Source organism: Castanea sativa, chromosome 11 (genome assembly GCF_040712315.1).
Source record: "Castanea sativa cultivar Marrone di Chiusa Pesio chromosome 11, ASM4071231v1".
Classification (NCBI taxonomy): domain Eukaryota; kingdom Viridiplantae; phylum Streptophyta; class Magnoliopsida; order Fagales; family Fagaceae; genus Castanea; species Castanea sativa.
Window position 1 is genome coordinate 12,089,160 of NC_134023.1, and position 26,603 is coordinate 12,115,762.

The 26,603-nt window shown below is 36.8% G+C and overlaps 3 protein-coding genes across 3 annotated transcripts in view; all 3 read left to right on the top strand.

The window, feature by feature from the left end:
* The first annotated feature begins 390 nt into the window (after nt 1-390).
* LOC142616081 (uncharacterized) lies at nt 391-1,446 on the top strand. Its single transcript, XM_075788968.1, has one exon. It carries the CDS (start codon nt 391-393, stop codon nt 1,444-1,446), a length of 1,056 nt encoding a protein of 351 aa, XP_075645083.1.
* A 665-nt stretch (nt 1,447-2,111) lies between these two features.
* On the top strand, nt 2,112-4,502 carry LOC142616082 (uncharacterized). The gene is made up of 3 exons (XM_075788969.1): nt 2,112-2,744; nt 2,895-3,705; nt 4,225-4,502. Exons 1-3 carry the CDS (start codon nt 2,112-2,114, stop codon nt 4,500-4,502), a joined length of 1,722 nt encoding a protein of 573 aa, XP_075645084.1.
* Nucleotides 4,503-10,664: 6,162 nt separating this feature from the next.
* The window catches only part of LOC142615752 (putative LRR receptor-like serine/threonine-protein kinase At1g56140), a 34,370-nt gene continuing 18,431 nt past the window's right edge, over nt 10,665-26,603 (top strand). Inside the window, exons 1-15 of the mRNA XM_075788575.1 lie at nt 10,665-10,965; nt 12,363-12,549; nt 13,851-13,922; nt 14,137-14,208; nt 14,318-14,389; nt 14,703-14,774; nt 18,130-18,201; nt 18,322-18,393; nt 19,299-19,370; nt 19,781-19,852; nt 19,933-20,004; nt 21,133-21,204; nt 21,299-21,364; nt 24,046-24,114; nt 24,308-24,352. Of these exons, the coding sequence (XP_075644690.1) occupies nt 10,842-10,965; nt 12,363-12,549; nt 13,851-13,922; nt 14,137-14,208; nt 14,318-14,389; nt 14,703-14,774; nt 18,130-18,201; nt 18,322-18,393; nt 19,299-19,370; nt 19,781-19,852; nt 19,933-20,004; nt 21,133-21,204; nt 21,299-21,364; nt 24,046-24,114; nt 24,308-24,352 (1,211 nt within the window). The 5' untranslated portion in view covers nt 10,665-10,841. The remainder of the gene's footprint in view (nt 10,966-12,362; nt 12,550-13,850; nt 13,923-14,136; nt 14,209-14,317; nt 14,390-14,702; nt 14,775-18,129; nt 18,202-18,321; nt 18,394-19,298; nt 19,371-19,780; nt 19,853-19,932; nt 20,005-21,132; nt 21,205-21,298; nt 21,365-24,045; nt 24,115-24,307; nt 24,353-26,603) is intronic.

A 26,603-nucleotide genomic window follows, 5' to 3' on the forward strand; every position in this document is an offset into this window, starting at 1 on the left:
TTTCCCTCCAGTTTGGGGCCCGTGGCTATGAGGTGGTTTGATGCTTTGGCAGAGGGTTCTCTGAGGTCTTTTGAGGAATTGACTAGGGCATTTGGAGCAAGGTTCATAACTTGTACTAGGATTCCAAAACCTTTGGACTCTCTACTGTCTATGTCTATGAGGGAAGGCGAAACACTCAAAACCTATTCTGACCGATACTGGGAAACGTATAATGAAATTGATGGGGATGTGGAAAGTGTAGCCGTGAGAACTTTCAAGGTGGGTCTTCCCGCGGAGCATGGGTTAAGGAAGTCTTTGACAATGAAGGCCGCGATAGACATGCGACAGCTCATGGACCGGATAGATAAGTATAAACGGGTAGAAGAAGATCAGATGCAAAGCAAATGAAAAATGAAAGGGTATCTGGAGAGGAAGGATCTTCGGGGAGGGGGGTTTCAGGGTATTCGGCCCAAACAAGACTTTACAAGCCATCCGAGGACCGCCGAGTCTCCTCTAGTTAACTCACTATTTAAGGAACCCGTGCATCACATACTGGAGAAAATTCGGCATGAGCCATATTTTAGGCCACCAAACAAAATGAGTGGAGATGCATCCACGAGAAACCAAAACCTCCACTGCCATTACCACCAAGATAAGGGACACACCACGGAGAAGTACCGGACACTGCGCGACCATTTGAATCAATTGATTAGGGCCGGGAAGATCAATCACTTATTGGCAAAGCCGGATGGGAATCAGGAACAACTAGATACTCGGAAATATTGGGGCCAGGCCCCTCAACCATCTCTAGGTACTATTAACGTCATCTTGACCCAGCCGAGAGGAGACTTTGGGAAACCTTCTCGGGTCATGACCGTACAAAACAAGTGTGGGAGTGAGGACGGGGAAGAGAATCATCACACAAACAAAAGAATGAGATCCTCGGTGACGCCTATTTTGGGTTTTTCTGATAAGGATAAAGAGGGAACGTTTCAACCCCACGATGATGCCTTGGTCGTCACAGTTCGTATCGGGGGATATGATGTGAAACGAGTCTTGGTGGATGATGGAAGTGGTGCCGAGATTATGTATCCGGACCTATTCAATGGATTAAAGTTGAAAGAGGAGAACTTGGAAAAATACAACCATCCGTTGGTCGGTTTTGATGGAAACCAGGTGATCCCACGAGGAATGATTAGGCTGCCCGTGCAGGTGGAGGGTTCCGAAGTACAGGTGAACTTCATAGTTGTTATGGCATATTCTCCATACACGGCCATTCTGGCTAGACCGTGGTTGCATGCAATGGAGGCAGTTTCATCTACCTTACATGTGATGGTGAAGTACCCTATACGAGGAAGCGTGGGAGTGTTACATGGCAGTCAAACGGTGGCCAGGCAATGTCTAACGTCTGCCACTATTCGTACAGGCCGAGGTTCGTTGGAAGGAGAAGTTCCTGAGACATCATAGCAATTAAAGGAGGCTGCTCGGGAAGTCAGCCTAGTTGAGGATGAAGGATCTGCCGAGAAGCTAACCAAGGTAATTATTGGGGAAGATAAAGAGAAATATTTTCAAGTCGGATCCAAGCTGCCGATACAGGAAAGAGAAGAGTTGATTCAATTCTTGCGAGATAATATTGATGTTTTGCATGGACGACTTATGATGTACCAGGAATTAATCCAGAAGTTATCTGCCACCATTTGAATATTAACCCCCATGCGACGCCTAGACAGCAGCCTCCTCGGCGAGCATCTCAAGAACACGCAGAGGCAGTTAAAGAGGAGGTTGGTAAACTAAAGCAAGCTGGTGCGATCAAGGAGATCTTCTATCCCGAGTGGCTGGCCAATACTGTCGTGGTAAGAAAGAAGAATGGGAAATGGAGAGTCTGTATTGACTTTACAGATTTGAATAAGGCGTGTCCCAAGGATCCTTTCCCTATACCCAGAATTGATCAATTGGTGGATGCAACTGTGGGGCACCCCCGAATGAGCTTCTTGGATGCATTCCAAGGGTATCATCAAATCCCTTTGTCACTGAATGATCAGGAGAAGACGACTTTTCGTGCCCCTAATGGTAACTACCATTACCGAGTGATGCCCTTTGGTCTAAAGAATGCAGGGTCCACTTATCAACGAATGGTGACTAGAATGTTTGATGCGCAATTGGGGCGTAATATGGAAGCTTACATCGATGACATGGTAATCAAAAGTAAGAAGACAGAAGACCATTTGACAGATTTACAGGAGACCTTCTCGGTGTTAAGAAAGTATAAATTACGCTTGAATGCATCGAAATGTTCCTTCGGGGTAGGCTCGGGAAAGTTTTTAGGATATATGATTACTCATCGGGGAATTGAAGTTAATCCTGATCAAATTAAGGCTGTCCTAGGTTTGCATCCTCCTCAGAACCCGAAAGAAGTGCAGAAGTTAGCTGGTATGATTGCAGCCTTGAACAGGTTCATTTCACGGTCTGCAGACAGGTGCCGCCCATTTTATCGCCTTTTGCACAGGTGGAAAGATTTCCAGTGGTCTAATGAATGCAACTTGGCTTTTGAGGATTTAAAGCAATACCTATCTAGACCACCGGTATTATCGACGCCCGAGAAGGAAGAAGTGTTATATGCTTATCTAGCCGTCACAAATCACTCCGTAAGTCTTGTCTTGATACAGAATGATGATGGGGTTCAGAAACCAATATATTATATCAGCAAGTCTTTGCAAGAAGTAGAACAGCGATATCTACTGCTGGAAAAAGCGCTTCTAGCCGTGGTGCATGCAACAAGGAAATTGCCCCATTACTTCCAAGCTCACACCGTGGTGATACTCACTCAATTGCCACTGCAAGCTATCATGAGGAAGTCAGATTATACGGGTCGTGTAGCAAAGTGGGGAACCAAGCTGGGAGCTTATGATATCAAGTATATGCCCCGGACAGCTATCAAAGGGCAAATCCTTGCCGACTTCGTGGCCGAGTTCACGGAAGGTCAGGCTAACCACGAAGATGCCGTGATGACAATAATGTCCATTAGGATGGAAAGTGTTACTCCTTGGGAAGTCTACACGGATGGGGCGTCAAATCGAAAAGGAGCCGGAGTTGGAGTCGTGTTGATATCTCCCGAGAAACTAGTCATTGAAAAGTCATTAAGGTTGGGATTCCCAGCCACTAATAATGAGGCCGAGTACGAGGCTCTCCTAGTGGGCTCTCAGATGGTTAGACATTTGGGAGGAAAGGCAGTGAGGATATTCTGTGATTCCCGATTGGTGGTGGGGCAAGTTAATGGAGTGTTTGAAGCAAAAGATGAACGGATGAGAAGCTATCTTAAACGAGTCCAAGGAGTGTTGGGTTTGTTTGACAGTTTCAAAGTACAACAGGTCCCAAGGGGACATAACTCTCATGCTGATTCGTTAGCGATGTTAGCCACTTCACTGGGTTCGAAGTTACCGCGTATGGTTATGGTGGAGGATTTATTGTCCTCTAGCTTGACCAGCGTCTCGGAAATACGGGTTCACAGCGTTCATGTAGGCCCAAGCTGGATGGACCCAATTATAGCTTTCTTGCAGCACGGAATACTACCTGGAGATGGAACAATGGCCGATAAGGTACGAAGAGGTGCTCCCCGTTACTGGCTATCAGAGGAGCAAAAACTCTATAGGCGTTCCTATGCAGGGCCGTACCTCTTTTGCGTACATCCTGAAGCTGTAGAACCTTTGCTGGAAGAATTGCATGAAGGTGTGTGTGGGAGCCACACTGGAGGAAGATCATTAGCTCATAGAGCCATGACCCAAGGGTATTGGTGGCCAAACATGCAGAGAGCCTCTCAAGATTATGCCAAGAAGTGTGATCAATGTCAAAGGTTTGCGCCAAATATACATCAACCAGGAGGTAACTTAAATCCGTTGTCCAGCCCATGGCCCTTCGCTAAGTGGGGTTTAGATATTGTAGGACCTTTTCCTCGGGCAACGGGTAATAGGAAATGGCTCATCGTCGGCACGGATTACTTCACGAAATGGGTGGAGGCCGAGCCGTTAGCCAACATTAGGGATGTGGATGCAAAAAGATTCGTCTGGAAAAATATCATAACTCGCTTCGGAGTCCCTCACACCTTGATATCTGATAATGGTCTTCAATTTGATAGCAAGGCCTTCCGACGATACTGCGCAGAAATGGGAATAAGAAATGGATATTCAACACCGTCTTATCCTCAAGGAAATGGACAGGCCGAAGCAACAAATAAAGTCATCTTGGCAGGTTTGAAGAAACGACTGGATGACGCTAAAGGAGGCTGGGTAGAGGAATTACCTCATGTATTATGGGCTTATCGCACTACACCCCGAAGATCGACAGGCGAGACTCCTTTTTCAGTGACGTATGGAATGGAAGCTATAATACCATTAGAGTCGGGTTTTCCCACCCTGAAGTCCGACCAGTATGACGAAGCGAGCAATCACGGTAGGATATATGATTGTTTGAATACAATTGAGGAAAGGAGAGAAATAGCCAGTGTAAAGATGGGCAACTATCAGTAGAAGCTCAAGCGGACATATGACAAGGGAGTTAGGACCAGGCCCTTGGTACCAGGAGATTTGGTACTGAGAAAAGTAGTGGGGGCAGCAAAGAATCCTGCTTGGGGAAAGTTGGGTCCTAATTGGGAGGGGCCATATAAAATTACCTCAATAGCAGGTGTAGGGGCTTATCGTTTAGAAGATCTAGATGGAAGGGTGGTCCCTCGCCCTTGGAATGTAAATAACTTACGACGATATTATTATTAAGAAAAGAATCTCCTTTTGTGTGTAGCTGCTATTCATTTCAGTTCTGTACCAATAAAAACACAAGTGTTAAACTGACCTTAGTTCTTGTTCGGCTCCTCGGGCCACAAGTCTAAGAGAAATTAGTCACTTGCAAAAAACACAAGTGTTAAACTGACCTTAGTTCTTGTTCGGCTCCTCGGGCCACAAGTCTAAGAGAAATTAATCACTTGCAAAAAACACAAGTGTTAAACTGACCTTAGTTCTTGTTCGGCTCCTCGGGCCACAAGTCTAAGAGAAATTAATCACTTGCAAAAAACACAAGTGTTAAACTGACCTTAGTTCTTGTTCGGCTCCTCGGGCCACAAGTCTAAGAGAAATTAATCACTTGCAAAAAACACAAGTGTTAAACTGACCTTAGTTCTTGTTCGGCTCCTCGGGCCACAAGTCTAAGAGAAATTAATCATTTGCAGAAAACACAAGTGTTCAACTGACCTTAGCTCTTGTTCGGCTCCTCGGACTACAAGTCTAAGAAGAATTAAACGCTTGCGAAAACATAAGTGCTAACTGATTTTTTGCTCTTTTTGGTCTAAAGGATCTCAAGCATCTAAAGCGTTAGCATAAACGAATCATTAAGCCTCGTTGCTCATTATCATATTGAATCTCATGCCTTCTCTTTCAAACGTCAGAAAATATTAAGTAGTGGAATTATGGTGCCCAGGTTAAGTTTTTCGTGTTTCTTCAAATCACAAGTATGATGAACAATTTAAAGTAATATTATGATTTTTAAGGTAAGCTTATGAATTCGTATAAAGTGACAGTCGGATGGTAGCACATTGTAATAAGACTTGTATGTGAAACAAAAAGAGAAGAACTAAATATTAATTTCTTAACAAATACTCGTTACAAAATTGGGGCAATCATGTAGCCCCTTACATCCGTAAAAAAAAAAAACAAAACAAACAACAACAAAAGAAGGAGACAACCATGATAGAGTGACTAAGCGACAGGCTGCTTGTCCTTCCTTTTCTCTGGTTCTTTGTCTTTTTTCTTCTTTTTTGGCTCTTCGGCCACATCACCCTCAATTGCTTCTTTCACGGGCTGAACTGTGGGAGAAGGGCCCTTTGAGGCTGCTGCATCAGAAGGATCAGGAACAGGAATAGGCTCAGCTGGTTCACTTGGTGGCATAGGGGGAGCAGGAGCAAGCCGAAGTGCTGTGGGGTAGTAAACACTATCTGGGGCTCGAAGTTCAGCATCGGCAGCTACCCCAGCAGCGTCCAAGGCTTGACCCCATACCGCCAAGCAAAACGCCCTAGCAACCCCTTTGAGTTGGGCAGTCAGGCTATCCGAAGCCTTTTTCATTCCCGCATCGTACGCAGCTTGTTCCGCTACAGCCTGCTCCTGCTCCTTGGCGGCCAATTTCTCTTGCGCTTGCTTAAGCTCAACAACAGTTAGAGCGAGCCTACTTTGGGCTTGTTTTTGAGCCTCAAGGGCAAGGTTTGCTTGAGATTCGTAGCTTTTTAGGGCCGACTCAGCATTCTTGTGAGCCTTTTCTACCTCGGACAGGTGAGTGAGGGTCTCTTTCAAGTTCAACTCAGCTTCTTTTTGTGCCCTCACTGCCGCCTCGGCATTCTGATCAGCTTTTCGGGCAAGATCCAGTGAGTGATCTACCCATTCCTCAGCCATAAATGAAGCTTGGACCGCCTATGATGCATTCGAGTAAAAACAAAAGAGTTAGTCATAATAAAGAGTTAAACTCATGTATAAACGATGCAAAGGCTTAAAAAAAAATATACCTTGGCTAAGTCCTGCTTCAAAGACAAGAAAACCTCCCTCTTACGGAAGGATCGTAACTCTGCCATATCCTCTGGAAGGCATAGAGCCTTCTCTAGACACTCGGCCACCAGGCTCGAGCTTCCCTTCTTCGGGTCCCTCAGGTTCGCGTCATCCATGACAGGGCTGCCCGAACTGAGAGTGAAGTTGGGTCGCCAGGTTGACGCCTTCTTTGTAGGCTCACTACTGGGGTCCTTAGACGAACCAGTAGGAGCAACTTTCTTGGAAAGGGCTTTCGCAGCCCTGGTATCTTTAACGGAAGGGTCGAGATTCTCCCCTTCTTCGATCTCTATCACATGCTTGCTACTTTGGCCCCTTTTCCGTTTCTTATCCGTCGTCTCCGAGGAAAGTGCACGGGTAGTAGCTGGAGTGATCGGACGAGGTGGGACCGGAACTGCCGGTGAAGAGTCGCCTGCGTGCGCCTGCAGCAAGGCCAACAAGTCGGGCTCCTTCTCTTGAAAACCCATTTCGCTGGTTGACGGATTGGAGCTGGAAGGAGCGTCTGGACGGTAGAACACCTCAAAATCCTTCTCGGTCACCTCGGGAGGATTTGGCTCGGGCGTATCAACTCTTTCCTCGGCTACAAGATTAGTAGCCTGGTCCAAAGGGGGATAAAGTAACTGAGCCGCAAGAGGAGCTGGAAGCTGTGCGTCTTGAGTTCCTGCAGGAGGAGGTGCAAGCAGTAGGAATCCAGGGGCCGCAACGTCAATCCGAGCTAAACGTAGATCTCTTGCTCTGATTACGTTCTTCAGGCTTTGGAAACGTTTAGTGGATGGTGTGTACCCGAGGATAATGTGGGCTGCTCGGAGTTGTCCGTCCCGGTGCACAAATATCTCTGATCGAAGAATCCGGTTTAGATCAGCTCGATTTACAGCAGATAAATTCGGAGCAGTATGGAAATCGTCTGCAATAAGGAATGAAATGGTTAGAATGAATAAGTTAAACAAAGAAGAACACATGAAAATTTTGGTCATTCCTAAATGCCAGGTCAGTCCTCGGGAACACTACCTGGCGTCCCTTCTCGGGTAGGACAGTGTAAGCCGTCATGCCAGTTGCCCGAGACGACAAGGTAATCTTCGTCCATCCCTTTACTCGAGTCGGGTAAGCAAGAGATCAGCCTAACGGAAGGGAATCTACATTTCATGTAATATTTAGTCCTATCCCCTTTTTGGCAGTTGTACACCCAATTTACATCTTGCCATGTCAAATTGGTCCCCATCTTTCGGTTAAGCGCGTCTACGCATCCTAAAATTCTAAGGACGTTTGGGGAACATTGTGAGGGGGTGAGCCTATAGTTTATTAAAAAATCCCTGGTTACTCTACCCATAGGAATCTCCATGCCCCCTCGATAAACGCAATCATGGGAATCAAGACGGACTCAGGGGGGCGAGGTGCGAGTGGAATCTCTTCTTCCTCACAATACGTTATGTTTACGTCATCAGGGATCCTATATCGGTTTTTAAAGGCAGCCTTTGCCTCATCCGTGTTTACTAACTTAGCGTACCTACCCATTAAACCCCGCGGCAAGAAGGGAAAAGCAAGCAAAATAGAGAGAAGCGAAAGGAAATGAACACACCTCTGAAGATCGCTTAAAGATGGTCCTCGGGAGCTCACTCTTCTTTCAATCCTTCAGAATGCCAAAATGAGCTACATCCAGCCAAAGGTTTTGCTTTTATAGGGGGGGGGTAAAAGAAATAATGGCGGTAACTTTCCCGCTCATAATTGAAAACGGGATCTGAATCGTGCATTACCCATCCAACCGTAGAACGTGCGTGGAAAAAGAAACGCTAGACTCCATAAATGCTCCATCGTGGGATACGAGGCGCCAGACGCGGGTCATAGGGCAGTGAAAAGACGGCTGTACGTGTGAAAACGAAGGGAATGTAAGAAGCGTGTGTAAGAGGTTAAAACTTGGTTATTAACTGATCATTAATAACTCAAGTGTTAAAGGGGCTGTTGTGAGGTTCCGAGGACCTAAGAACCCGAAGACCCGAGGAAAGGATGGCCGACATGCTTTAAGCAAGATAAAGTAAAGGAGTAAGGGAAATTACCTGGGGATGCCCGAAGATGATGTGGCATGGGCACCGCTGACATAAGGGTTACAAATATCCGAAGGCGGCAGTCTAATTTAGAGGGTTGCATTAAATGCCCGGCAACAACCATGCTGGCCGCATTAATTGGAGGATACCAACTCAATCCGTTGCATTAATGAGGATATGACCTGAACAGTGCTGAACGCGAAGTTAGAGCTTTGCACCATTGCCGACAGACAGGTGTCAGAGGGACAAGCAAAGTACATTGTGAGGTGTAGGGCCACGATGAAAGGAACAAGTGATATAAATAAGAGTCAGGACACTACGGATTGGGGGATTTTTGTTGTTGAACCCTCTCTACCAAATGTATTGTATAAGGACCTTTAGTGAATAAAGAAACAGCACAGTCTTTAAGCAGATTTTATGCGTTTTTGGTCCTTACAATGGAAAATAGAGAAAATGTAGAAAAGTAGGAGAACAAAAATTTATTTTCCTACTTTTGTTTTGGTTGAAGGAATGTAAAAGTGGAAAAGGATAGAAAATGAATATATATATTTTTTCTTTGTCTAATTGAAATAAAAAACTAAAAGAAATAAAACATAATTGATTTGAATTTCAAATATAATTATATAACCCTATTTTTATTATAAAAATTGATCTTTTCATAGTACCCAAAAAAATTTGTAATAATAATAATAATAATAATAATAATAATAATAATAATAGGTAAAACTGAGAGAAAATCTAATTAGATTTTAAATTGGAATTTAATTAGAGCCTAATTTTACGCCATATGTTCTATCTAATCTAAGTTTTTAAATTTTTTTACCAAGTAAGTTAATTCAATGTAAAAATAGGATTTCAATAAGAGTTTAATTTTGTGTCATGTATCTCATCTAATCTAAGTTTTTTTAATTTTTGTATCAAATGAGTTAATTTTTTACACTAATTTTTTTTAATTAGTGTAAAAAACGAGGAGTTCAACATAAGTAAACCAAAAAAAATATAATTTTTGAATGATTTTATATTTATGAGCCATTTTTTTGTATAACTAAAAGCAATTCAAGTTTATAAGCCAAAGTTTAGAGAAAATCCAATTAAATTTTAAACTAGAGTCGAATTTGCATTACGTGTCTCATCTAATTTTCAAATTTGTGTGTTAAGTGAATTATTAGGTGAAAAAATTATAGAGTATAAATTCAATTAGATTCTAAATTGAATTTTAATTGGAGTTCAATTTTGCACGTGTTCCATCTAATTTTTTTAATTTTTGTGACAAGTATATTATTGAATGCAAAAATAGAAGAGTCTATATCTAATTAGATTCTAAATTATATACATGTAACCGTGATTGTTTTTAAATGTATCCATACATACGGACGGGGTTACACACTAGTACATATATATAGGTAAGGTTAAGGAGAAAATCCAATTAAATTTTAAATTAGATTCCAATCGTTGTCTAATTTTGCACCATGCCTCCAATCCCAACATGCTACATCATCTTATTGCATATTTAAGAATAAGTACAACCATGTTCAATCAATTTTAATACCCATATATAAATCCAAAAAAATTGAGAATTTATTGAGATGTTATTAGGTGTGGTAGAGTATATTAAATTTTAAGTAAAATGCTGATGTGACAATCCTATTGGAGGTGCAAAACATGGGTTTTATACCCCCATCCTTGCCAAATTTGTACTCGATTGGAACATGATTTTAATAAAATCGAGTTACAATCAGAATTCGACATTAACAATGTTGAGTTCTATACATATTTTTCTACTTAAATTTAAAAAAAAAATTAAGTGCAACTTGACATTGCTAATGTTGAATTTTACGTAAAATTACACATAAAACTCGATTTTAAGGATATTAAATTTTACATAGAACTCGATTTTGTTAAAACCGAGTTCCAAAACAAGAGTTTGCTAAATATTTTAGGAAAAAAAGTATTCTACTACTTAATTTTAAAATTAAGAATATTTACCCATCTTGCCCTTATATTACATAATTTGATGAACAATGTTCAAGCTCAAGTCAACCAGTTTACCAGGCAATAAAAAATAAAAAAAGGAAAGTTCTAGACAACTTCCAAATGGATGGAGTAGGGGACTTTCATATTTAGGAAATGCATTTGATAGGTCTGCTGACTCTGCAAATTGCGAAGAATCTTATATGTTTCTCTAGCTCTCTGTATTCTCATTGCTCATCGATTTTTGTTAATCAATCTCATAGAGAAATATTAAGCCATGGTGGGATCACCACGACTTCTAGCTTTGGCTTTTTTTGCTGCAATCATATTTGGCCAGCTGCTGGAGGTAGCCCAATCTCAAAGTCAAAATAAAACACAACCTCGTACAGATCCTGCTGAAGGTATGCCTCTCTCTCTCGGGAAGTTGGATTATAGTGCTGTCTTTTGCGTATATAATTATGATTTTTTTATAATTTAATAATTGAAGAGAGCAAAATTTGAAAACGATTTCATGGAAAATACTAAGAAATACTTTTTTTTTTTTGGTTGAAAAAGAAACACTAAAAAAATACTAATTAAGGAGCATGCAATACCTCCAAATTCACTATCAACAAATTTCAACTTTATCTACTTTTTGGATTCTTAACACTTAACTTTTACACTTTTTAATTTGTTTTGTCCAACGGTTGAAATCAAAAGTTATCTTCATCTCAACCATTAAAAGGTATTACCTCAATCCAGCTCTACACTATTGAGTTTTATAAATGAAAGGAAAAAGTTTGGGTTTCCATTCTCTCAACCAAAAGTAGCACCCAACACAGCAAGCAACCAGTAAACCAGCCAGTACAACTACCTCTGTACCCAGATGTCACCGGTAGCCTCCTACACCCCCATGTCGTCAAATTGAAAATTTTCAAGCATAACATTTTCCTCTGTGGAAGGGTTGGTATAATTTGGAGTTGCAATCAGGGATGGGGTTTTGCTTCTCTAATCTGATTGTGGATTGTTTTGATGGATGCTTGTAATGGTCTGACTCGGTCGGAGCTGGGTCACTGAGGACGTGAAGTGTTTGTCTTTATGCTTCAACCAGCTTTCCTTTTTACTTATAAATAAACCTTGTATAACCAACTATGGTTAGAGGATTGTCCTCCTTTTCTTCTCCCTATTATACAAAATGTTTACATTAATAAATGACTAAGGCGCACCTACAACCTTTAAAATTTAGGGTTGTTTTAATTTTAACTATCAAAAGTTTTAGGATCATTTTGGCTGTTTTGTTTAAATAATAATTTTTGTTATTTAAATAACACAATATGTATTTCTATAATATTTTTTCACTCACATGTATTTTTAGAACACTTAACTGACGTTATTTGAACAATATTACCAAACAAGCCTTTAGTTTCATTCTTTTATGTTTGATTTGGACTTTCATATTTGCTCTACCGTCCAATTGTTAGGGATCTGATGGTTGAGTGTGTGTCTATTAAACTAAAACGTATTACTAAACTAATAAATGGATAGGAGTGTCCATATAAAAACAGAATTAAACATTAAGGACCAAATAAAAATTTTGAAAAGTAAAAAACCCAAATGAGAACAATCTTGAATTTTGAGCTCCAAAAGTTTTTTTTTTTTTTGTCTTATTAGTAAACATCTATGCTTTCCAACACACCCAAAAAAGAAAAAAAGAAAAGAAAGAAAAAGTATATTATTATAAGAAATTTTGAATTGGGGGGGGGGTCACATTGTTCCCCAAACTCATTTGAACGACCATTAATTGTGAATTTGGTTGCAGTGAGAGCTTTGAATTCAGTATTTAAAAAATGGGGGATCTCAGCACAACCAGATCAATGGAACATAAGTGGGGAGCCATGCAGCGGAGCAGCCATCAACTCGACCAGCTTCGATGACCCAAACCAGAATCCCTTTATAAAATGTGACTGTTCGTTTAATTATAGCTCTACTTGCCACATCACCCAATTGTACGTTTCTCTTTTATATTCTCATGCAATTTTTTCTTAGAAATACAGTTTTTATACACTAGTGAAAAGACTATATATATATATATATATATATATATATATATAGGGTGCGTTTGGGAAATGCGTTTTGCGCTTCCCACGCCTGCGTCTGGCTGATTCTTTTTTTTTTTTTTGAGCGCTTCTTGCACTGTTCATGGGACATGAACAATACAATCAGTAAATGCACAATACTTTTAAGTATGAACAGTAATTTATTATTATTATTTTTATTGTTTTCAGTTTTCAGCAAAATAAACGGTATCCAAACGAACACACACATATATATAATTTTTTCTTGCTAAACGCACACTGAAAATTGAAAGACAAAGAATACAACTATGACGGATGTGTGTGCTTTAAACTTTGGCATAAGGTTAAAATCCCATGACAACTAATTTCTCAATCAAAATATTTAATCCATTACAAAAATTTTTATTCTTAATAATAAATATTACTTTTTTTTGTTTATTTATTGTAATTTTCATTCAGTGTTCTAAATGTGTCCTTATTGAATTGTTCCATGAAATATGGGTCCTAGAAACTAGAATCTTGAAGGAGAGGTCATGGAGCTATCATAAATTAACCTGGTCACAATATCCTCTTAAAAGAAATCTCATGTCCTTACTCACATATATCATGACTAAAAATAAAAAAAGATTAAATTTGTCAACGGTTCACATGGCTTTATAAAAAAGGGGACTGTACTTGAACTGTATGTACCAGGTTGAAAAAGAATTTCACTAGGCTTTATGATCATTAATTGGCAATTCACCATTAATGGTTTGATTGGATTGAGGAGGAGGAAGGAAGAGTAGAGTAGAGCTGGCCCAAAATTAGCCTATTTTCAGCCAACTCTACTGTACTCCTTTCCACTCCCTCTCCCTCCCCCCTCAATTCAAACGGGCCCAAAACGTAAACTTGTCACTTTTACAGAACTTGTACGATATTAATTGCTAATATTCTTGAGTAGTCATTCAATCTGCCACCTCTACAAAGCTTAAAATTTTAGCAATCCACAAATTAAATTCACAAACAAATTGAGGCAAAATCATTTCATATCATAATCCTTTTTTTTTTGTTTGTTTGTTTTGAAATTAAAAATCCTTGAACAGTTTGGCAAAAATTGGTAAGTGACCAGAATATGGTATATGTACTAGTACAAAACCTACACTAGAAAATATTTTGAGCATCTTCAGTATATGAATCTTTCTTTTCATGGTGAAATTGTTGATGGCCTTGGGTTTTATTTATTTATTTTTCAGGAAGGTTTATGACTTGGATGTTGTTGGTGTAATTCCAGAAGAACTATGGAGTTTGACTTTCCTCTTCAATCTGTATGATCTCTTCTTTATATGTTTATTTACTTGTGTTTTGCATCAATATAGATTACCTTCTTTTTCATGTAAGCTAGGATTGAACTAAACTTTGAAACCGTAGTTCATTAGTCAACCAATTGAAATTCATACTAGATGCTATGTGCTAGTTTTCCAGGATGGCTCATTTTCTTATAGTCTGCTAAATGTGCTAAGTTTTCAACATTTCTTACAGGAATTTGTCCCAAAATTACTTGACAGGTAACCTGTCTGCGTCAATTGGCAATCTAATTAGCATGCAATACCTGTAAGCCCATCCGAATTTTGATTTGAAATTCATAAAACTTGGAACTTGGTGTACATCTTATTTTAGTTAATCTTACCCTATTTTTTTGCCCTGATGTTTAATAAATTAGGACATTAGCTTTTAATGCATTATCAGGTACGCTTCCGAAGGAACTTGGAAATCTTATGAATTTAATATCATTGTAAGTTACCCTCATTCAAAATTTGTAAGTCATCTATATGGCATTTTGGTGGCCTTGTTTTTCCTAGATACTGTGGCCTTCCACTACTTCCATTTCTTTGTAGTAATATATTGGAATAAGTGTTTCACAAAAAGAGGAATTAAGTACTCACCCATATGCAAGTCTATTCCTTTGTTCTCTACATTTATTATACCTTTTTAAAAAAAAAAAAAAAAAAATTATCCTGGAACTCTGCATTTCATATTCTTTCTGCAAAATAGAATCAAATCATTGGTTTACATTTTATTTATTGTTTTACGTGTTATTTTCGTAGGTCTCTTTCAACAAACAAATTCTCTGGTTCTCTGCCATCTGAGCTTGGGAATTTAGTGAAATTAGAAGAGTTGTAAGTTCTACAGCAATCTAACCTTCCTTTCTCATTGTATTTGTAGCTAGTTCTTGCTATTTATAGGATTGTAACACCACATCTTGAACTATCATAGCATCACTGTAATTCCGTTGGACTACACCCTTTGATTGTCATCAAGAGGGTGGTTACTGTTAGCTTTGTCGTTTGGTCATCAGACTAAGCTAGTCAAGTCTTTAATACCATCTTACATGGCATAAAAAGAAGTGTTAGTGAATGGTTAGACCCTCAAATACCTGGAATCCACAAGCTAGGGATGTGGAATCCATTTAAAAAGAAGAAGAATAGACTGATATTTTATTGATAACTGACTTTTTGATAAAATATTCTCAAAAAAGATTCTAACTAGCATTCTAATTTTCTATTTAACTTTTGGTTTTCAAATTCTTTAACTGCTTTAGTTGAGTTGTGAATATGAGATATTAGGATTGAAAGAGATAAAAAGAAAGGAGAAAATTGGAGAGAGAAAGAAATTTGAGAAAAAGGTTTAGGCTACACTAATAAGCCCTTCACCTGCTAATACAAAAAGTAATTCCAACACTACCCGTCAAGTTAGAGCATATAGATCAAACATGCCTAGCTAGAATGACAATCGTTGAAAAGTTGCATGAGGTAATGGTTTTGTGAGGATATAACCAAATAGATAATCAAAAGGAACAGATGAAGAGACAATCTGTTTCTTCACCAATAAATGTTGAATGAAGTGATAATCAATCTCAATATGTTTGGTATGCTCATAGAACGCCAAATTGTTAGCAATAAAGATAGTAGCTTGATTGTCACAATACATATGAATAGGAGTAGAAACATTGATATCTCCTATGCATATCTGCTATGCATACGTATAGGAGACATTGAACCCATAACATCTCAGAAGTAGCGTGAGCCATAGCTTGATATCAACTTTAGCACTAGAAACGGAAATAACATTTTGATTCTTACTGTGCCAAGTAACAAGATTACTGCCAACAATGGTACAATAGCTATAGGTGGACTGTCTATCAAAACAACTACTAGCTTAGTTAGCATCACTAAATACTGTCACAGATAGAGAAGTAAGGGCTTGTGCTACAATCCTCATCCTAGAGCACTCTTTAGATAACTCAATGGCTTGTGCTTCTTAGTGAGATTGATGAGGAGCATGCATATACTGTCTAAGCACATCAATTATATAATAATATCAAGATGAGTAATGGTGAGGTAATTCAACTTCCCAACACATCGTTGGCATCATTTAGGATAGATATCACCTTGTTCACCATCAATTTTAACAGTAGTCCATAGGATTATCAATAGGTTAAGCACCTAAGAGACCAGTCTCAAGCAGAAGATCAAACACAAATTTCTCTGAGACAAAATAATGCCTTGAAAATAATGAGCAACTTCAATCTTGAGAAAATGAGGGAGAGCAACAATGACCTTGGTATGAAACTGTTTTCCCAAATAACTTTTTTAAATCAGCAATACCTATGGAGTCACTACTGATGATATTAATATCATCCACATACACAATCAAGACAATAATTCTAGAGGTGGAGTGACGGACTGGCAAAATGATCAGAAGTAGAGTGTCAGAATCCATACCCTACTACAACAGCACTAAGCTGATCATTCCATGCATGAGAAAATTGCTTTAGGCCATACAAGGCCTTTAGCAAGTGAGATACAAGGTGATCACTACTAGCAACAATATATCCAGGGGATGATTCATATGCACTTCTTCATAAAGTTCTCCTTGAAGGAAGGCATTCTTTATATCAAGTTGATATAAAGGCCAGGAAAAACTAATTTCAACGGATAGTAGGATTTGAACAAAATTGAGACATGCCACAGGTGAGGAGGTTTCCAGATTATCAACACCATATGTTTGTGTACACTCTTTTGCTACCAATCGTGCCATAAGGTGCTCAACAAAACCATCATGGAGGTACTTAACGGCGAGGTTTTCCTGATTCAAAAAAAGAGTGTGGTAGGTATTTATCAGTGACGGAGTTAGGGGTGAAAAGGAGTTGGGGATTTGTGATTATACTGGAAGGCTAAGATTATGGGGCTGGGTGAGTCAGGTTATTTTGGTGTGGTGGAGGCACTGATGCCTCTGCAAGTTGAGTGTCCACCAGCTAACCATGACAATCTCAATCAGGCATGGCGGCAACACCTAGGCCTACATTAGGATACACGTTCATATAAGGATATATACCTTAATATTTAGAAATGTTAGAGTGGAGATCATGCAAACTGAAAAAGGAAATATCTGTCAAGTGCGTGATATGGGGATAAAGGTACAAGGATATATTTGTCAAGAGTAAGATATGGGGGTCAATGAATTTTTTGAAATTTAACTTAAGCTCATTTTGGCTTGTGGGCCTAGTGGTGAATGGGAAGTGAAATAAACCGGAGCTATGGATGACAGCCCACAAGACAAGAGTCCTCCTACTTGAAGGGAAAACCCCAACCCACAGGCTTGGATCAATTAACGAGACCCAAGGTCCCAGCCAATGCTGACATTCAATATGAACATGCATAAGAACATGTACATTCTAACATAGTGTGTTGTGGTGTTGCGATGGGGTAAGTGAAAGCACGACTAATATGATCATTCACATGCACATGAGATATAGGACGTGATACATGATGGGATGGAGTGATGTGTGATGATATGAAATGAAATGTATGATGACATAGGATGAGATGTATGATGAAATGGAATGTGATACACGACGTGATGAGATGAGATATATGATCAAATTAAATGGAAATGAATGCATGATGTATGATAGTGTGTGTGTGGATGCTTGTACATGATATGCCATTAAGGGATTCCTTGATAGAAGAGAAGGCAACATGATCAGGTATGTGTAAAATTAGAGAAAAATACCCTTCTAAAAGAAATAAATTGGAGGCAAAATTGAGAGCTCTTTTGTTGAAAGAAGGGGGGAATTAAAAATGCAAGTACTTTTGACAGGTGAGCAGACAACTCTAGACCTGAAATTGCATTTTTTGAGAACTTTGTTTGATTGGTTGTTGGCGGTAGGATGTCTTTCTTGCTCCAACTTTTTAGAGTTTCTTGATCACTATACTTTTAGTGCTTAATTGTGATGTACAACTAGTATAAATCTTGTGTACTTAGTGATTCCTTTTTCTGTTTAAAGTTATTACTTACAAAAAAGAAATGCTAATATATCACTATCTTTTTCCTAAAAAATGATCCTAATATATAAACTAACAAAAAATAATTCTAGGATATTACAACGAGCTAAGGTTAGGATATCAAATATCAGTGTTTTTTTGAGAGTATCGAATATTAGTTAATTATGTAAATTGTTTACCTTGACAGTAACTTTGATAGTTCTGGAGTTAGTGGCGAGCTCCCTTCAACATTTGCTAAATTACAGAACCTCTGGATAGTGTAAGAACTAGATGCCTACTACTTTTTTCAATTGAAAACTTTTTAAAAAAATTCCATAGAGATAAATATAAAAACATGAATTGTGATGGCATAGTGTGGAAATATTTCTTTTGGTCTCAGGTGGGCATCAGACACTAATCTTACAGGCAGGATACCGGACTTCATAGGGACTTGGTCAAATCTTACGAGCTTGTAAGATGATATTCCTAGCCCTAATCTCTTTAGTTTCTTCTAAATCATGTTTGATGAAGCTCAGTTTTGTTACTGTACAATTATGATTCAGAAAATTTTAGTATTTAGTACTAATTTTAAATAAAAGAAACAAGAACAAGATAACGGAAGAACCAAAGAAGAAAAGAAATTAAAGTGTTTTAAAATCATCATCCACAGTTCTTAAAGCTAAACAACTACATCTCACATTCACTTGATTTGATAATATATCACAATGGAACCTCTATTTCAAATGCATCTTAGAGCATCTGCAATAAGGTTGCTAAATAGACTAAAAAGTCAATTTAGCAACCAATAACCTTAAATTGTATTCTACAGCAAAGAAGAGAAATGTAAAAAAATTTGAGTATCAGCTACAGTGAGCTGCTATAGATAGCAGCTCACTATAGCTTAAAACAAAAAAAAAAAAAAAAAAAAAATTTTAATGTGTGGTGTTAAACAAAAATATTATTTTAATGTGTTGATGGTTGTGATTGTTATTTATTATTTTGGATATATAATTTTATTTTGTTGTTTATATTATTTTAATGTGCTGAATGTTAAAATAAAACTTTTGATGTTGGGTGTATTATAAAGTGTGGTGTTAAAATAGCTAATGTAGTGTTTTGAGTTGCTAAACGCTATATTTTTTAGCTTTCTTACCGTGAATGCTTTTACACAAACTCAGCCATAAATCAGTTACATATTTTAAATTTGAATTAAAAATCATTGTTATTGAATAAATCAAATCCCATAATCAACTCATATCAATAAATCCATGATTTGCTCGCATTAATATATGGAAAGCAACAGTTTACTTGCATATTCTACAGGAAAAAAAAAAGCATTTGTTCACAATTTATGATTATCTACTCACAATTTTGTAGAGTGCTTGAAGGAAACTCTTTCCAAGGTCCAATTCCCTCAACCTTTTCCAATTTGACTTCCCTGGTAGACTTGTGAGTAATTTTATGAGATTATTTAGTGCACTCGGTATAATATGCATTCCTCTCATATAAGGGTAGCTTTATTTATGAGTCGAGTATATACAACACACATTTATATGAGATGGAGGTGTAGTGTTCTGGTATATGGAATTAATTTATGACATAAACTATTTTACAATATTTTTACAAACTGTTGTTGTGGCCAATTTCTTATGGGTTCTCATTTGGGCCTACTAATAACATTACTTTTTTATTTATCAATAATTACTTACCACATCAGCAATTTGTAAAATTTTTTGTAAAAATGTTTATATCTCTAGCATTTTTCTTAATTTATTGTACATCTCCTAGTCATTTTTGTTTGTATTATGCAGATTCCTTAAGCTAACAATCTAAATATCTAATGTGTGATGTCATTGTAGGAGACTCAGTGGATTGTCTAATGGAAGCTCTTCGTTGGCATTTATTAAGGATATGAAGTCTCTAAGTTTCTTGTACTACAACACCAGAGCAGCTATATTTCTCTGTTTCTCTTCCAGATAATGGTATAACAAATTAGTTACATGTTTTGCAGAAGGCTGAGGAATAATTGCATTTCTGATTCAATTCCATCAAATATAGGAGAATACCAACACCTTTCATTTTTGTAAGTAATACCCATTGATTGTGACTCTAGATAAATGTGGAGCTGGAAATTTATCAGTTGAATTTGAATCAAATCCAGAGCAATGGAATTGGGGACCTCTCTGTTATTTATGAGGTTGGACAACCCCAACCTGGTGAAAGGAATTCATGAGGTTCCTCCACTAAAATCTAACTGTTGATCACATAAAGTGATATAATCATAAGGTTATTCCCTGATGCTTGCAAAAAGAACTCATTATTTATAATTGAATGAGGGATCCAAATTCTTTCTGTTTTCTTTGATCTCTTTTTTCAATTTTTTTCTTGTTCCTAATTTCTTGTAGGGATGATGCATCTCGTTTAAATATTGCCTGCTCTTGTTGCATAAGGATTGTGGTTGTTCATTACTTCTTGTAGATAGAGTTTTTTTATACATCTAGAACCATGTGATGATAACTTTTTGTGGAAATTACGGGGTTCCTCATATGTGATTTGGTGCTACTTTACTTTGGCTGAAATGCATAAACACCCCTTGGGGTTTGGATCGATTGCAAATTGATCCCTTGGGATTTCAAATTTTCCTTGTAACTCCCTAAAATGTACATATTTGTGAATTGACCCCTCGAATTAACTTTTGTTTGATCTCAATGATGGAAAAGAATCAAGCAACCATATATGATACGTAACAACTGATTTGTACCAAATGAACCACGAATAACAACATATAAGAAATTTGTGATTTTTTTTTTTCACATTTGGTAAGCATTTTTCCCTTTTTTGCTCCAAATGAAAGACAAATAACAATAAAATAAAAGAAATTTGCAATTTTTCTCAAATTCAGTAAAGCACATGATTCTCAAATGATGCAACATGTTGATTCTTTTCCATCACTAAGAGCAAACAAAATTAGTCTCAGGGGTCAGTTTCAATAATGTGAAAATTTCAAGTAGTTATAAGCAAGAATTGAAAGCCCAAAGAGTCAATTTGCGTCTGAGCTGAACTGTCGGGAATGTTTACGTATTTTGACCTTTTACTTAGAATATTCATGATTTAAAAATGTAACACTTTTTTGAATAGCTCTCATGCAAGGTATAGTTTCCCCATTACCTTTTTTATCAATCCATCTAACAGTTCTATTTTGTGGTTTTAGGGATTTGAGTTTCAATAGTATTAGAGGACAAATTCCAGACTTGCTTTTCAATTTGAGTTTGCTCCATTACTTGTAAGTTGTAATATACCTCATTTGCTTAATTGCAAATTGTTCAACACAACATACTCAATACATCAAAGAATGTACTATTGCCTTTCATTGTCAGGTTTCTTGGAAATAATGAGTTAAGTGGCACTTTGCCTGCACAAAAAATCCCCTCTCTTCACACTGTGTAAGTACATGATACATTATTTTCGTTTAACAACATTATGGTGCACTTAATGAAGTCGTGTAAAAATTAGCATCCTTTTCCTCTCGTTTTACCCCCCTCTTTGGATAAACATCAATTGCATTGCTGAAAGGAGATAAATATAAGATGGTTCTCAACCATCTCTCTCCTTTGGAAGAAAAATCCAGAAAGAAAGCAAAGATATGGAAATATGGTGTTTGGGTTCTTTTTGTGCCCATGACATGCGTCACATTTTGATAAGTTAGTAGCTAGGCTCAGATTCTTTGGGTATTCAAGTACGGTAGTCATGTCAATGGATTGTCTGTTGGCTGCTATCGTTGCATTTTCTCCTAGGCAAAAAATATAATATAATAAGCAGTGGAAATATCGAATTAATGAGAAGAAAATACTTTTCTCATGTGTAGGTAATTTAAACCATAGTTGTCGAAATCCTATGATAAACGATACATATCACGTACAAAAAAGTTCTGTATTGTAAGAGCATATTGAAAGAGTTCTTGAATTTTACGACGCATAGGCGTGTATTATATTGTATGAATCATATGCATTGGAGGACATGAACATATGGTTTAAAATGAGTTTTTTTACTAAAATTCTAGGCTTTTTGACTTAAGCCCCGAATGCTTTTTTACTTGATTTCAGATAAAATTATTGGCTACTACTACTTTAGCCTAATATGAAGACAACATGAGTTTTTTCTCCCTCTTTTTTCCTAAAATTTTAGACCACATACTTGCCCACTTTTAGATTTTCTTTTCCTTTGCTCTTCAACTCCACCCAAAGCCTCTCTCTCTCTCTGATGAATATGATGAGGATAAAAAAGTATTTGAACTTATATATTATGAATTATCACTATTACATTTGATAAATTTGAGTATAGATGTTATAAATATAATTTCATTTGATTAATTTGGTTATTTTTGTCAAATATTTTAGTGTAAGTGATAATTAGTCATTAGTTGCATGATGTAGGACAAAGGGGAACAACAAAATCTTATTTAGCACACAAGGGGCAGATCTGGTATAGCTTGGGTTTTGAAGAATTAGGGTTAAGTTTTGGTGGGAAATAGGCTAGAAAATAATAGGGATTATAGGGTTTTCAAAGGGGACGAGGATTAATAGGGTTTTGGAATGAAAACAAATGTGACAATTAAGACTTGGGTTGCTGTGAACAGTGATGTGAGTAGTAACCGTGAATTGTAAATTTAAAGAAAATAGATAAATTCTAGGAATCACATCTAGACTTCCTAAGCATCACTCATAGGGTTCCTTGGCATCACACCTCGGAGAAGATTGCATCACACAAACCATAAAAGAAAGCTTCATAGTTCTTAAATTCTGAAAACATTCATTAATAATTAACTCAATAAAAAATACTACAACTCTTTAAATAGAAGACTAATACCTAATCCTAGTTGAACTAAGATTTCTTAAAACCTTAATAAGACTTGGACTTGGACTCCTTGGGCTTTATTACTAAACCCAAACTAAATATCTAAGCTTAATAAAACTAAAGTAAGACCCAATAGACTATAAGCACAGTCCATTCTAGAATATTAGGAAATTACAAAATTTTCCTTGATACATAAAATCAAATAAAATATAGGAAACCTGTCTTCTCACTGGCTCTTGCATCATTGCATATGTTCTAATTTTATAATAAACATATCATTTAAATGTGTATATTTTATATATTTTTTTAAAATAAATTTTACACTGTCTGTGTATCTTGTGAAACACAATACATAAAAATGAAAAACCGATTTACAATAGGATTCACGTTTTGACAACTATGATGCATTTACAAATAAATGTGAAGAAACATGTTAGGTTATTATAAGCAAGGCGAAGCAAGTATATTTGGCGATATTAAACGAATATATTCATCTATATAAGGATGTGTAGCAATATTTAAGATAAATAGAAACATGTCTGAGCGGCAAGTAACCCATATTTCTCTCTTGGTCAAAGCAATCATGGGGCACATGCAATAAGTCAAGCCCCGAGGACCTACACTAGCAAGTGTGAATGTATCTTAAGCCCCCTGCCACCGTAGTGATATAAAAAGTGGGCAAATACAATTTTGAAGATATTAAGTGAAATAAAGGAGATGATAAGAGATTGCTGAGAGAGGGAGAGAAAGGGCATTCGGAGAGTGCAGCTAAGTTTGAGAACGAGAATCAATTTAGCGTCACTTTAGACCTGCTGAATTAGAGAATATGGACGTTGGATCTCTCTAAGTCTTTTGCTTTTCTTCTTTTTGGTTAATTGAAAGTATAAGGCTTCTAAATTGATTAGAAAAGAGAAGAAATTATTTCCTGTTAGAAATTTCATGGACCAAATCCAATATTTTAAAACTTGAAGGACCAAAATCAAACTTACACCAAGTTTCAAGGAGTAAAAATATAATTATACCATTTACAGAAAATAGTAATTGTGATTGCCTCTAAGTTGCATTTCAATCCCTTACTGGTTCGCTTACTTAGTAACGTTATTTATATATGGATTTCCAGGTGCAGTTAACAACATGGACAAGAATGATATTATGATTTATGGGAAACATGTGAAATTTATTTTTTATTTTTTCCTGCAATGTAAATTAGTACTGAACATGGCATTGTTTACATGGACCATGTAATATCCTTGTTATGTTATGTTCGCAGTGATTTGTCTTACAATTATTTGGTGGGAAGCAGTTTACCTTCTTGGGTCAACCAACTAAATTTACAACTGTATGTTTGTTATTGTTTACTTCATTGCTAGTTTACGGAATTTGAAAAGTTTCTATATACATTGTTTATTTTCCCAATATCCTATAACCTACAACTCTTGACTATTTATTTCCCAAGAAATCATACAAATTCTTGAATTTTGAACATGGGTTTCCATTCTCTTTCACTAACGATGAAACTGTATACTTTGCAGTAATTTAGTTGCCAACAACTTCACGCTAGAAAGTTCAAACAGCAGGTAAATCTATCTATGCTATAGTTAAATGGTTGAATTTGTTGGAAATATATATGTATCTCATACATAACACTCACAGTCGCACTGCTGAATAAGAACCAAATCTGCTTGTAGTTTTGCGCAAAGTGACAATTTTACATGAATCTTCAACACTAGATAAAAATCACATACCTTTGATACTTCCAAACTGGAAGCCAATAAAAAATCTTGAAACATTTTTATTTACACCTCAATGACTTGTGGCCAAGGGAGTGAGCTCTTCATTTGTTGAAACTCCTAAAACCGTTTATGCTTGTAGCTCTCTATTGCTTGCTTTAGACAACACTGCCCAAAGAACAGGGAAATAATAATTTACATTTACTTTTATTTAATTTTGCAAGTGAGTTGTATTTTTATTGGTCAATGTATTTTACTTTTGGTCCTCCTAGTTAATTAGGTAATAAATATTTATATTTTATTTGATTCAAGAATACTTTTGTAGTTCAATAATTGAGATTCCCAAGTTATGTAGAATCAGGATTCCTAAGTCAATTAGAATTAGAGTTTCCAGCGTCAGTTAGAATAAGTGTTTAGCAGTCAATATTAGCACAATAATGTACTCCTATGTAAACGGATTATTTGATAATGAATGAAATTTCTCTTGAAATTTTCCTTGTGCAACTCCATCCAACCCTGTAAGTGTTGACTCCTAGAGATTCCCAAAGCTAAAACTAAATGTTTGTATATTGAACTATATAAAATTGTACACAAGTATAGGTAATTGTGAAGCACAAATTAAGTACATAAAAGTACACTATACCACGTGAATAGTATAGTTGGCATGAACCGATTGGGATTATATTCTAATAGGTGAAAAGGAGATTCAAACCCAAAGTCTTCTCATGAAATAAATTAAAAAGTATAATTGAGGCACAAGATTCTTGACAATATAAGGTTTTGTTTGGTAATTAAACTAGTTTAACATATTCATTAAACAGAGTTGACCAATGGAGAGGAAGCCAAATTGGCCTAATGCACGATAAATCTTCCCAATTAGGGTTGTAAATGAGCCAAGCCACGCCGAACATTAAAAGTTCAAGCTTGTTTATGTAATTTTATTTAGAACTCAATTACTCAAGTCAAGCTTGAGCTTACCAGAAAAGATTACATGTACAAGCTTAGTTCATTTTCTTGTGAACAAGCTCGAGCTTGTTCATAAACTACTTGATTAACTTATTCTTTTCTCATATTTAGGAAACTCATGACTAAAATTTCTTACCCCTTCACAAATCTATGAATTTTACTATGAATGAACTGTTTATATTATCAATGAACTACAAATACGAATTTGATATTATATGAACCTGATTACAAACTTGCACAATCCATTCTTAAGTCTAAATAAGTACATTTTTGAACAAATATACATATAAAATATAATATTATATATAGTTAAATATAGCCTGCATGTTCATAAGTTTGTTCACGAACACATTATTATATTTGAACTTGGCTTGTTTGCTAAAGAAACGAACATAAACAAGTTTTTTCCTGAATTGAGCTTGAGCTGGTCATTTACATCCCTATTCCCAATCTTCCCCATCACGTCACTTTGATATGTTAGGGTGAGCCAATGTTTGAAATAGTTAAGCATGTCTTTGTTTTTTTGTTTTATATTTTAAATTCTTCTATAATGGTGTAATAGTATTATGTGATAGAAAAATCATTGGTAGAAAATAAAACATAACTAAACAATTGCATGTATTTCTATACATTGTTTCGATTAAATATATATATCTAGGTCCAATTCTAATCATGGTCTTAGTCTGTTTTGAATGTTCATTGTATTTAATTTCACTTGCATTGCAAGTATTTTAACCCTAAAGTAGTGTATAGTTAGTTTAGAATTTATCCTACTATAAATACCATTAAATGGGTTCTTTGTAATACATAGAACTTAATAGTAATGATTTAGCCATTAAGGACTTTCCATTGTGGATGTAGGCCTCTAAGACCAAACCACATTAATTCTTTGTATTCTCATGTTGCCTTTTTTATTTTCTCATGCACTTTGTATTGGCTTCAAAGCTATGTTAAGTCTTTTTTAACACAGTATCAGAGTTATGCTTTATCTTTTTTAATATGATACTAGCCCCAAGTGGCCTCTATTACTGGCCTTTATTACTTTAATCACTAAATCAAGATTCTCTCTTTCACCATTGCTAGTGGACACCCTGTAGGTTCATCTTGATTTATTCCCTGTTGTGGGTAGGAT